General features: G+C 44.4%; 1 protein-coding gene across 2 annotated transcripts in view; it reads right to left on the bottom strand.

Annotated features, from left to right (window-relative positions):
- Positions 1-13,711, bottom strand: part of CTTNBP2 (cortactin binding protein 2) — an 89,616-nt gene extending 75,905 nt beyond the window's left edge. Inside the window, exons 1-2 of one of the 2 annotated variants that reach the window (XM_080579294.1) lie at positions 13,202-13,711; positions 1,239-1,346 (exon numbers count right to left, since the gene is read on the bottom strand). In XM_080579294.1, the coding sequence (XP_080435420.1) occupies positions 1,239-1,346; positions 13,202-13,318 (225 nt within the window). In that variant the 5' untranslated portion in view covers positions 13,319-13,711. Of the gene's footprint in view, positions 1-1,238; positions 1,347-12,692; positions 13,132-13,201 lie in introns of those variants that run through there. The other variant, XM_080579295.1, reaches the window with a different exon arrangement.
- Positions 13,712-13,951: the final 240 nt, after the last annotated feature.

The following is a 13,951-nucleotide window of genomic DNA, read 5'->3' as shown; positions in this document are numbered from 1 at the left end:
CAGAAAAGAAAAGGTTCTCATCTGGACAACTGAGATGTGAAATTGTAAAGCAGCTTGATGAAAAGGCAATACATTTCAATGTATGCACACACATGAAGGCCCAACACCAATGAATTCAAAGTGCAGTAATCCCCCAGAATCATATTGCTTCCAGCACCTTATTGTCAGTACAAAGTGAAAATTGTATTTTATAATAGAGTTTTATACTTATAAAGTCTTTAGTTATTAATGCAGGTGCATCAGTGACAGCTACTTTAAAGGTCCATTTGCATCACGATGTGAAGCCACCACAAAACAAATTAAAATTGAATAAAAATGCATTTGCAATTGTTACTGTGACATTACAAATGGAAAACGTTCCCACGTTACCTGGTTATCATTGCATATACTACTAATATTTAGTATTAATATATTTTATTACATTCAGCTTTTCCTTTAAGAGACCTTAAAGGGCATAATTTGCTTCTATCCAACTGTGAAGCTATAAGTATTTTCAATCCATGTAAGACTGTTTTCCCCCTAAACCTGCACTCTGTTTGGCAGCTCTGCTTAAATTGATCGGTAACAGAATAAAATTTAAATTTGTTACAGTCAAAAAATGTATCATCTTATTATTAAAATACAGTTGTTTGTACATTTCCAGTCAGCTTTCTAAGCTGACTTTCAGACTGCATCCTCTCAAAGCAGAAACCAACCTTCACATGTGCCTAGCACACACAAAAAAACACCTAATCAAGCACCTGTGAGTGCTGCTAGAATACATATCCTGTAATTTCCCTTTTTTTAACCAAAAAAAAAAAAAGCTTTTTCTTAATTGGACATAACCATCCAACTTTGTCACTCCTCCTGTCTCACAGAATGATTGGATGTACAAATATATAGAACATCAGAACAAACAAAGAATGGACTGAATTCTCTGTTGAAGTCATTCCTTCGTTTCACAAATAACAGATTCTACAGCATAAAAGAGTTTATAGAGGAAGTCATTTTCACATTTCTGCACTTCTTTCACTGAAACTTTATTGGTATTTTACACCAAAATTATACAGAATTACTGAATGACAACAATTAAACAAGAACATGCTTTGTGATTACTGAGATTTAGTCAACCTAAAGCTTAGAAATCATAATTTATTCTTCCACTAATAACATTCTATGCTCAGTACAAAAGAATTGGCAAAAGAGAATGTAAAATATATATATATATATATATAAACCACAACAACCCTGTAACTTACCCGCAAAGCTTCAATTACAAGGTCTCGTGCTTCTAGTTCTCCTTCCATTATACTCAAAAGCATCCGCAATTCTGGCTTGCTCAAGTTATCCACATCAAACTCTTTTTTCTGTAACAAACAAAACACTAATGAACACACTAATTAAATGTTTGTAATGGTTACTGTAGATATGAAATGAAGACATATCAGCATCCTAATTATGGGTTACTCAAACATCCGTGACTGTCAAAGTTGAGGTGGCTTTCTTTGTAGCACACAAAGTCAAAATAAATAGTCTGTTTCTTTTCATTTAAGGTGAAGAACTTAAAAGCCCACCAGCATGGCATTGCTTCAAATCCTATACTGTTGCAAGAAACTGACCCTTGAAAGTCTCATAATTGATAAGGGTGAAATGATAAAAAAATTAACTTTGTTCCTATATACAGCCTTACAGTGACAGAAACATTTCAGCAGACCTGAAATAACACATCAAGAATGAAGGCAAGAGAAGATGACAGAACCAAATTACAGGACTGTATGTGAAGTTTCGAAGCACAGCTTGAGAAAAGACGTGAAATCTTATCTGTACACTTAATTCACAGTCCCCTTTTTTTGACTGGAGGATATAGTTCAGGTTTAAGAGGCACTGACAAACAACAGTTTATAGCAACAATTATCTCCTCACTCTGCAGTTATCAAGCTTCCTATAAGCCTGACTTCCACTTCTGAAAAGGCAATAGAATGAGTTTATAAGATCACTGAGCACGTGTAAACACTGTCTGCTTGGAAAGTCAGCATGGCTCCTGTAAAATGAAGTTCCTGCCTCACACTGCTAGGGTCCTGAAAGGCTGTCAACAGACAGGTGGGTAGAGGGGATCCTTTACTGCATGAAGTTCTCACCCACAGGAAAGGAATTGGACAGGTAAAAGGATTACGAGAGGAGGAGTAACTATTGTATGAGGAAAGACCACAAGGGTGGAAATCTTCAAGATTTGTATCCCCCCACGCAATCTCTGAGTGATCTGCTCTTGATACAAATTACAAAGGTAGGGGATAAGATGAATACGAATTGGTTTTGTTCACCAAACTCCACAATGCTAACAGAAGGAAACAGTGAAATTAGAAGGAGATCATTTTAAGGGAGAAAAAAAAACAGCATCTAGTTCATGTGTTAGATTCAGCTGACCATTGTGATCTCCCATATGCTGTTCACTGCGAGGGAAATACTACAGTCCTTGCTATGACACAGACGTGTCTTCTAGTGAAGCCCCGAGATGAGGACACTCATCTATCTTCAGTCTGAAGTAATCAGCTGCCAAATTAGCTAACTGCCTATCTGGGTATAGAGTCTACTCTCCCTGGAGGAAGAAGTCAAATGTAAAAGTTCAGCTACCCAGGAGCTTAGCTTCCTCTCAGGAAAATCCAATAAAAATTAAGGTACCATTTCCTCTTTCTCAAGGCAAGAAGAGAGAAAACAGTCGTCTTTCCCTCTGGTTAGAGGGATGGATCAAAAGTACCCCAAAGCCCTAACTATATTAGATTTACTCCAGGTTCCCTTTTTTTACTTTGCAGTTAAAACACAGGTGCACAAATGGCTAGTGAGAACTGTGTGCCAGAACATTAGCTGTTCATATTCAACGTACAGTGGGCTAAGCTTCTTCATCTACTTGAACCACATGGATCAAGAGAAGACCGATGATTTCTATCAAATATAACTTTTTCTGGGACAGAGCCATCCACTCCAACCAATATTTCTAGACTGACCAGCAATTATCCTCCACCAACAATTATCCTCCAATTTTGCTGCCTGGCTCAGCTATTCTGCTGATACAAAAGATCCTTCATGCCCATGTTTAAGAAAAACAACCAGTTTCTTTCTCTGAAGGCTTTTTCCCAACATATGCTGCAGCAGCCTCTCACAGTGCTCCACATGGCCCAGCAATCAATGGATGTGCATGAAGTGCAGTTACTGAAAGCATGCAGCTCCTCATGAAATTTGACTAGATTTTGCCTCATAGGCTGCAGCAGATTTCACTCTCTGCAATTCTAACCACTAAATTTGTCAGATAGCAAGACCCACTTATCCACCCTCCTTCTTGTATGGACTACTTCATAATATCTAAAGGCTGAAGGACAACAATGGATCTATTCATATAACTTCCTTTAATACATGAAAAACCATCTCTGTTTTTCAGATGGAAAGCTGATGCAGAGACATCAAGTACTTTTTCCAAACCACACAGAAAGCAATGTAAAAAAGCCTTAAGTCTCCATTCAGTGGTTTCCCTTTCAAAAAAATACCTGCCTCCTCTGACAAAAAAATAAAAGGCACCCAAGACTTCTGATAGGCACAGCCAAAGTTAAGAGGGGCATCCACAAAAGCACAGTGCAAGAAACATGACCCTACTCTTTTCTCTGAGTCAGTAAATTCTGCTTGTCAGGAGGTAAAGCCCAGGGCAGCTCTTTGTCAGAAGACCGACTGTACATCACAGGTGAAACATTTCTTTCCTACAGTCTTCCACAAGACATAAACGAAAAGACCTTTACATTCTTTACAAACCAGAGGCATAATTCAACATATGTGATGCAAGATGAGCTTTTTAAACTAACCATCTGATCAAGTAATTAAAGTAAATCTTACTCAAGTACATACCACAAACTAGAGCATGTGAAAAGACAGCAACAATGAGCAATTCATAAAATCGTAGAACCATAGAATATCCTGAGCTGGAAGGAATCCACAAGGATCATCGAGTCCAACTCCCAGCTCCACACAGGACCACCCAAAAATCAGACGCTACGTCTAAGAGCACTGTCCAAACACTTCTTCAATTCTGGCAGGCTCGGTGCTGTGACCACTGCCCTAGGGAGGCTGTCCCAGTGCCCAGCCACCCTCTGGGTGCAGAACCTTTCCCTAACCCCCAGCCTGACCCTCCCCTGTCCCAGCTCCATGCCGTTCCCTCGGGTCCTGTCGCTGTCCCCAGAGAGCAGAGCTCAGCGCCTGCCCCTCTGCTCCCCTCGTGAGGGAGCTGCAGGCCGCCATGAGGCCTCCCCTCAGCCTGCTCTGCTCTGGGCTGAGCAAACCCAGGGACCTCAGTAAATCCTCATATGTCTTCCCCTCTGGACCCTTCACCATCTTTGTGGCCCTCCTTTGGACACTCTCTGATTGTTTTATGTCCTTCTTATATTGAGGTGCCCAGAACTGCACACAGTACTCGAGGTGAGGCCGCCCAGCGCAGAGCAGAGCAGGACAATCCCTTCCCTCGCCTGGCTGGCAGCGCTGGGCCTGATGCACCCCAGGGTGCGGTTGGCCCTCCCGGCTGCCAGGGCACACTGCTGGCTCATGCTCAGCCTGCTGGCAACCAGAACCCCCAGACCCCTTTCCACGAGGCTGCTCTCCAGCCTCTCATCCCTCAGGGCTGCCCCATTCAAAAGTGCTCTCTGTTAATTTAAAGTTAGATATAAATAGACAAAAAATTTTAAGAGAAAGTCATACCAATGACGTACACAGCTTAATTTTTATATTTTTTTTCATTTTGAAAACTTGACTTGAAAAATAAGAACTAGCAAAGCCACTTTATACATGAACAGCTCTAGCACGTCAGACTAAAAGCCCACTTAGCCTCGCGTCCTGTCTCCAGAAGCAGCCAATAGTGGATGACTTGAAATCAGCACCAGAGCAGGACAAGCACATAATGATACTTCCCAGAAATACTCTTCCAGCCTCCAGCAGTTTTCACCTTCTGAGCCATAAATTATTATTTTGCACATAGTAGTCCCTTGAAGGACATAGATTTTGTGAATCTGCCCCTTTGCTTTTTGAATCTTTATGTAATTTTCGAATCCACAGCCTTCCTGCAGCTCATTGCATAGCTTGTGTGAAGAACCACCAACTTTGCTGCGAGTCTGCCATCAGCCACTTTTGTTGGATGCTTTCTGATTTATTAAACATACTTTTGGCATATGATGAAATAAAACTAATCTTCCTCTTAAACACTTCCCTGCCACCTTCTGGGGACCAAGGTGTCAGTCATGGCAGGCTTGCGTGAAGTTCTCTCATCCAGATGGAACATTTTTGGCCCGTATTACAGAGAAAACTGTTGTTTAGGCCTAGGAAAGTAATCTTCCTAACATCTTCCAGAGGAGCAGTAACACTTACATCTCCAGAAAAGAAAGACTCCATTAGTAGCTCATGGCTTATGTGTCATCTGGGGTTTAGCTACAATACCTCTGGTAGAGTGCCAAGCTGTAACAATTTAACCAACAATTTAACAACTATATAACCAAGCCATCCACTATATTTGTTTTACAACAGAGATACATGAATATGTTGCCCCAGGGTGAAATTTGGCATACACAACCAGAACATAGCCGTTTTTTTTTTTCTTTCCTTCTTCCAGATTTTAAAATGTCTGGTTTATTTGATTTATAAGGATAAAATATCTGAAAAACACTGTGTCCTTTTCAGTTCTCTATGTCTCTAAAACTTCGTGTTATTTTTTCAGACCAACTTTGTAAGGGGTTTGTGTTGCCTGGCAGCAAGCACACTGACAACAGAGAAAACTGCTAATTAGCTAAAACTCAAATACCCGTGTACTCATCACAAAAGAGTATAGGGAAAATGCTAACCTGCACCATCTAAAGATAAACTGAGCTCTACTATGAGCCAAGAAGATGACATAAGCATAACCTCCAAACAAGAGAAGGCTGAGTTAGGACACAGGGATTGAACTGGAGAGGAAAACTCAGAAAGGGATGGAATGGGAAGAGCACCAAGAGACAAGAACAGAAGGGACTCCTTCCCACATACAAAGCTATTTAAACCAGAGATAAAAAAAAAAAAAAGTCTTTAATGTTAGATTTATCCCCACCATGCCCCAAGAACAACAACGTTTCTCGTGAGGGATTGGCAGTACCAATATCTTGGTTTTACTGACCTGGCCCAGCTGATACCATTGGCAATTTCAGGAGCTAAAGGTGTCATTCCTTGTGCTACCAGTGCAGCTGCTCCAAACTGTGCTGCCTTCAGCACAAGTGTGAATAGGGGCAGCAGGAAAGACACAGCTTTGTACCTTCCCTAAGCAGAACCAGGGCGAAAAGCACAGAAGCTGTGGATTAATCACAGATGACCAGAGAAAACAATCTCCTTCCTGCTCAGAAAGCAGCTGGGTGGCCTTTTTAGAGATGGAGATGGGTAGTAGCCCAGGACTTGGGAAAGAAAACTGTGAAGCATGATTAAGGGCTGAGGTGGAACGACAGGAGGGGAAGAAAAGTTAAAAAGACAAGAAGAAAAAATGGTGTATAGGAAAACACATAGGGAGTCCTTTCAGAAGGGAGGGAAAAGGTACATATCCACATTTGTTACATATTTTATGTGGTGTTCCATTAAATACACACAAGAATCCTCCTGAGGATTCACAAAGCAGACTTCCAAGACGAGCTTCTAAAAATAAAAGGATTTCCTATTACTTATCAGGTCGTACAAAGCAAACTTTTAATATCGTGACGGCCTCACAGCTGTCAGACCCACGAAATACTTGTACCAGGGAAACACAACCCTGATTCACACATTTGATGACAAATTTGCCAACAACCCTAATGTCCACCAGGTAGAACTCACCTGACCAAGTATAAGCACATTTCAACTGATTCTACTTTGTTACCTACACGTAAGTATCTGGTGCAATTTTAGGTATCTTGGGGATCAGAGAGATTCTTTTGGAGGCAGGTAGATATGATACAGAACTTAGAAGAATCACCCACACCATCTGGGCTGGTAGAAAGTCAGCTGGGATACCCAGAGCATGCATGTGGATCACTTAAGGAAGCCCCTGAGACAGGTTTGAGACACCGAAAGGCAGGTGTCAGTATGTGAGTGAGGTGATGAATTTCCCGTTATTGCCAACAGAAAACCGATCAGCCCAGTCAAAACAGCCAAGAAAGCTGTTCAGCTTACCAGCCACCAGAACTATTTGCTCAAGGCTCCACTGGCAGTATCGGTCGGATTTCCACTCGCTGTAATAGGATAATTAACACTGTGCATACATGTAAACATTTAAATTTAAGTGCCTTGAATCCCACCAATACCTCCAAGAGTCATCCGTCAAGCCACTTCACTTAAAACCAGAGAAATTTCACAGATATTTTTCCAAAACAGATCATTCCTTGTAACCACTTAATTCTTTCCACCAACTATAAATGGAAGTTTCAAGATCTAGCTCAATGCAAACACGGCGATGCGCTCAAATGAATCCTAACCCTCTTGTAGCAAAGAAAACTCTGCAAACAGAAAATGTGAAAGAAGTAGTTACAAAATCCATACAGCATTCACAGATACTTAAGAGAAAGCACGATTTATTGACTTGGCTGTGGAAGGCCTGTTCTTTAGGCTGAAACCAGAGTAAGAGTGATGCCATGCTTCTCCAGAAATTATCTGATGGAAGAATACATGTCCGCTTCCCACCCCATCCAAAATGAACTTAAGAAGTAAGATGAGACCTATAGGAATGATCTTGGCAACAAAAACAACAAAAAAATAATATGAAGGCAGAGAAATATCTTTCAAGGAAAAGCAATACTGTGGAACTTGCTCCTAAACTCAGACCAAGTTTCTTCCTGAAAAGAATATCACCCAACTTTAACATCCAGGACTTAGACAAAATGTCATACAGTCACACCTCAGGGACCTTGAGGGTACTTTAAATGCATTTAATTACGCCCATCCATTAGTTCATTGACTTATTGGACTGTTCAGCACACAAAGTTACCAGCTTATACTGCTCCTCTCTTCTCCAAGCACAGCTCCCTTGCTTTCTGTTTTTTTTTTTCAAAGGCTTTCTTTAAAAGGCATGGGGGAGGTTTTGTTTAGCTGCTGTGGATTTTTTTTGGCTTGGGCTAACTGCAAAACTTTTAACAGCTCCAGCATTAACCATAAATATACCTCAGAACTGAGAACTGTATTTTAGAAACAAACAAAACAAACAACAGAAAAAAAAAAACAAACAGCCCACAGCCCCTCCAAAATTAGTAAGACACTGACCTTTACACATACCCAAATATTCTCATAGCTGTTAAAACATGTTTCAATCTATGAACAGCCACAAAGGTACTTAGATACCTAACTTGCACTGAAATCGAATCATCTGAAAGAGATGCCTAAGTCTTTTTTATCAATCTAGGCTTACAACAGTCCTTCGATGACCATGCTTAAACTGGTACTAAACTTAACAGGGAATTCCTGTTCAGAAAGTCACGTACTTGAAGGCCATTTCTAAGGCAAATAGCATGATTTGATCCAGGTACAGGTTCACATTCTTCAAGTTATCTTTAGAACTATTTTTAAACCTTTCAGAATTTCACACCTTTCCCTGTGCTATGTTAGAACCAAACCCCAATGCCCAGGAAACCTATAATTCACACACCACACAGGCAGTGCCTCCTCCCTAAGCCTACTTGACTCCTTCCTGTTTACATATTCAAGGATGACACTGGTCTTGTAAATCTACAGCTCCCTTTCTGGGGAGGAGTGGGTGCAGAGGCAGACCTCCAGCTGTTGTCTTCCGAAAATGAGCTCTTTCTTTACTTTTTCTGCTTCTTCATTTCCATCTCATTCTGTCTTGCTATACCACCTCTGAGACCAAAGCAACGCCTCTCTTCCCTACGCTTGCACAAACATCCAAGCAGCTGGGAAAAAAAGCAGGATGTATTAAATCCCACAGATTTGCCCCTCCACACCGCTACCTGGCTCACAGCACTGCCCCTCTGCACTTCTCCTTTAGCAAGAGGCAACGTGACAGGCCCATGTTTGGAAAAGAAAGGAGCATTTACAAAGTGGACGACATTCACTGGCTTTCTTTTTCCATTCCCCCAGACCCCTGCAACAAGGGAAGAGAGGCCGTGCTGCCAGCCGTGGAGCTGAGCAGCACAGAAAAGGCAGGATGTAGGCAGGGCTAGTGGGAGGCAGAGCAGAAAAGAGGTTGTGGAGCAAGGCTTGAACTTTACCACTGCACGATGGATGGATCGTTACCAGCCACTCGTTACAGGAGAGATGCAAAGCAGTAGCAGGACTGAAACAGACCGTGCTGTGTCTGCATCTCACCTACCTGTTGGAACACCCCAACAGCACTGTGCATCTGACCAGAGGAAAATAACTTCTCTGAACATTGCCACTGCACTGTAGTCAGATGAGGATCGTGGTAGTTAATCAAAATCCTTTTGGAAGAAATAATTTTCCAGGGTGCAGTCCCTACTAAGAGACTCAGTCTTTGCTTTTCAAGGGTTATGGTCTCATTTTCTGCTACATGCAGTATTTTTCAGCTAAGAATCTTTCCAACTTATCTACATCAGCCAGTATAACTGACCTGATCAAACCATCGTTTAGCATGTCGCTACACTGCCCACAATGGCAATTCTACTACAAACGTTCTTGCAGATCGATAGATATTGAATACACCAAGCTAAGTATAAAATCCTCCTAACATGTCACCATAAAGTGTCATGGAACTTCTCTCCATTTATTTTGTTTAGTCATCAATTTTTAATCCACTTAATATTGACAATTTTTTTCTGTAGTGCAACTTCTTATGCTGTTACTTGATCCACAGCAACCCAGACTGACCCCGAATGATTTTTTCAAGTATGTAAACATCATTCTCAATGAACTTTTAACTGATGAAGGCAACAGAAAGATCCCTACTCATTTTAGAGAAGTCAAGATATCATTCCACCAATGTGCTCTATACATACAGCCTTACAGCCAGCAGACACTACTGCCTTCTGGAGAAAAATACCGTTTGTGCTTTTGATCACTGGTCAAGCAAAATCAAAACCAGAGATTTTACTGAATAACTTTAACAAATTCTCTGATTTATAAGAGGCTTTTCATGCTGTTTGTTAAACCTGCACTGAAGCAATAATGTGTGACAAGACAGCCCTCCATGCACAGCAGGCTGGTGTTCAATGTTTCAACAAACAGACGGTCAAATTGAATTATTTCTTGCTCTTATATAATTATTACTGGTAGATATTATGCAGATGGAAGTTATTCAAAGATGTTTTAAAACACATGCATATTTTCCCTGAATTCTAGTCCAAATTGCACCACCACAATTTCACTGGCTCAGCCAATCAAGCTGTACAGGTATGAAAAAGGACCAAACCATTTCCATCCCATTTTTGTCATCCTTATCACAATAAAAATACCAATATTTTGCGAGAAAGGAAGCCCACTTGGTGGGCTTACCAAGAGCTGTGCTCCATCCAAGGGAACTCAGAAGGACAAGACTCTCAGCTTTGCTCCTAAATGTAACACTACAGAACAGCCTAGGCTTTTCTATCACTTTCTCTTGGGTGGGTTGGGGGGGGGGAAAGCTGGGTGACACATTCTGTCCTTTTCTACAGTGCTTCTAAAAACAGTAAAAACCAAGTCTTTCTTTTCCCCCAGTGATGTTACTGATGGTGTACCTGACAGTGTACCAAGATACAAGAGTTACAGCATGAAGATACCCTACTGTATTGTCCTGCAGTGTACAGTTCCTGATTATACCATAAAAATTGCACATTAGTGCATTACTATTACAAATGCTATTCCTACAGTTTTCCATTGCACCATTTGTGCAATCAGGATTCTGAGAACTAAATCTAAAACTGTACAGAAAACAGTATTTCACTATAACTTGAGTTTAGCATGACTTACAAGACAGCCACCTAGATGTTTATTGTCATCCTAAATGTAAGCAAGATGATCCAATTCATAATTTTATATCTTGAATTTGAAGACAGAAAATAAGCTACTCACAGTAACCCTTCAAAAGGAACACTGGAGTACTGTATAAATATTTTTTAGGAATCTTTTCATTGCCCGTAAGTGTTCTTTTTACTTCCCTATACCAAGGATAAAATGAAATCGACAATTTAACATTTCTAATAGTAAGGGGAAAAAGCGTGCAGTGTAGAGCTGTCACTCCTTCATGACAATGAGAACATCAGATTGCATGAGCAGCTCATACTGCATTGCCTAACAGGACAATATTAAAGCAGTACTTGATTAAGCTACTTTTTTGAATTCTGAAGGTAGTAAGAACATGAAACACTAAAGAATTTAGTATAATTTTTACTCAGAACTAGGACTTGAAAGTATTTGATATTTTGCTTTTATGAATCATCACCTCAATATTCTTTTATATCAAAGCCATGTCATTGTTTTAAAAGACAGCGATGTGATTCACTTCGTAAGGTTTACCTTTTTATTTTTTTAAAGTAAAACTCAATTTCTGTGACAGCGCAGGAGTTAAAATGTGCAAGTGAAATTAACTGGAGAGCCGGAACATGGCTTCAGATAAGAATTTGTGCCTACTTGGAAGAAAAGAATATGTATCTATATAGGGGTATATAGGGGTATATAGGGGTATATAGGGGTATATAGGGGTATATAGGGGTATATAGGGGTATATAGGGGTATATAGGGGTATATAGGGGTATATAGGGGTATATAGGGGTATATAGGGGTATATAGGGGTATATAGGGGTATATAGGGGTATATAGGGGTATATAGGGGTATATAGGGGTATATAGGGGTATATAGGGGTATATAGGGGTATATAGGGGTATATAGGGGTATATAGGGGTATATAGGGGTATATAGGCACACACACACTAGTAGTACCCTCAGTTTCCCAGAAACTAGCGCCATCCTGCCTTCTGGGGTTGTTGCTTTCAGAAAAGACCCAGCCTAAACCTCGCAGCTCCTCGGCTGTATTGCCCCCGACCCGGCGCTCGGTTGCAGGGCTGGGCGCTGCCGGGGGGCTCACCCCGGGCTCTGCCGGGCGATGCCCAGGAGCTGAGCCCCCCGGCAGCCCCCCCACAACCCAAGGAGGGCTTCGCAGGGGGGTGAGGAGCCCCAGGGAGCTGGGGGCACCGTGTGGGGCTCAGCCCCGCGCTGAAAGGAGCGGAGCGGGCAGCCCCCGCGCCCCGCCACCGGCTGGCACCGGGGCGTCCCGCACCCCCGGGGGGCTCTGCCCGGCTGCCGTGGGGGGGGCGCTAGAAGGGAAGGGAAGGAGAAAAAAAGGCTCCTGCGGGCTCGGCAGCCCGGGGAGGGTTATAGGATCGACGTTTCTCCCGGCCCCGGGCGCTGTCACCGCCTCAGCCCGCTCGGGGAGCGGCGGGAAGGCAGCGGGGGGACCCCGGGGGGACCCCGGCGCCCTGCCCTGCCCAGCCCCGCTCTCAGACAGCGGGGAAGGAACAATGGGGGGAGCCCCTCGGGTGGGGAAAGGAGGACGGGGGGACCCCCAGCGCCTCTCCCTTCTTCTCGCCCCTCGGCCGCAGCCGAGCCCCGTCCCGCCCCGGGGGGGAGAAGGAGGGCGGAGGGACGGAGCGGGGGAGGCAGGTCTCCGAGCGCCGCTTCGTCCCATCCCCGCAGCACCCCCTCGGCCGGCCGAGCCGGCTCTAACCCCCCGCGGCCCAGCCGAGCCCGTTACCGCCGCCGTAGCCGCCGAGTCGTCCCGGGCGCCGGAGCCCGGCTCGCCGCTCGCTCCCTCCGTCGCCATCTTCCCGCTGGAACGGCTCCGGCGCGGAGCGCGGCGCGGAGCCTTGTGGCAGCCGCCGCCGCCGCCGCCAAGGCGCTTAACCCCCTCCCCGCCGGCACCGAGCCCACCGGCAGCGGGGAGCTTAACCCCTCCGCCGCCGCTCCGAGCCGCCCCGGGCGAGCGAATCCCGGCGCTGGGCCAGCGGGAGCTCCGCTTTCCCCTCCTCCCCTCCGCCCCCCGCCATCGGGCGGAGGAGGGGGGAGCGGGACCCCGCGGCGGGCTGCCCGCCCGCGATGGTGGCTGAGGGGAGTGCCCCTGGCACGGCGCGGCCCGGGCCCCGCGCAGGCACCTCTCGCCTCCTTCCCTTCCCTGCCTCCGCCGTGGCTTGGGAGGAGGAGAGTGGAAAGAGAGGGTAGAGGGGGGAAAGAAAGAGAAGATCCGGTGCGGTGGGCTTGGCTCACCTGGCCGGTTAGATCCAGCAGAAGTCTTTCGGGGAAGGGCACCTCTCTCTTTCTGGGGGGCCTGACAGGAAAGAGCACCTCTCCCACCGCCTCCCCTGTGGAGGGGGGGACACACATGGCTGTCACCAGCCCTTGTTTACAGACATGTTTTCGAGCCGGAGTGGCTTCAGAGCCTCTGTGAGGTGGACCTTCGTGCAGGCCTAGTGCTTTGAGGCCAGGTTAAAGAAAGCATCCCTGCGGCAGCCCTAGAGCTCATCCTGGCTTGGGGCTGCCTTTTGCCTTTCCAGACCAGTACCTAAGTCAAAGCCTGCTTTAACCCCTCCAGAGGAAGTTTCAGGCCATCATGTTAAGCCCACTACCCCATAGGCTATCTGCATGTCTGCCCCCCAAGAACATACGCCTTCCTCCAGGAGATGTTCCTCAAAGCCTTGCCTCAGCTCTTTTCCCCCTCAATGAGAACCCACCTGCCTAGCTATAGGCCAAATCTAAATGAACCGTTCTCTAGAAGAAACAAATCCGTGACAAGCCAAACTTGGGACCTGGTTATTCTACAGCCTCATATAACTTCCACATATAACACAAGTAATTCCAAGGAGCCTTGCTGGTCTCCTTGTCTAATAGGGACACCTCACTTTCAGGTTTATTTCCAATTCCTTTGGCACCATGACCAGGAGAAAGAGACTGATGACTTCCCTTGATCAAAGTCAGCAAAAATGTTCTTCTAAGAATGCTGCATTTGAGGATATATGT

This window comes from Anser brachyrhynchus, assembly GCF_964034855.1.
Source record: "Anser brachyrhynchus genome assembly, chromosome: 1".
In the NCBI taxonomy this organism is placed as follows: domain Eukaryota; kingdom Metazoa; phylum Chordata; class Aves; order Anseriformes; family Anatidae; genus Anser; species Anser brachyrhynchus.
Note: the sequence above shows the minus strand (reverse complement) of the source record. Positions and strands in the feature narration are given on the sequence as shown.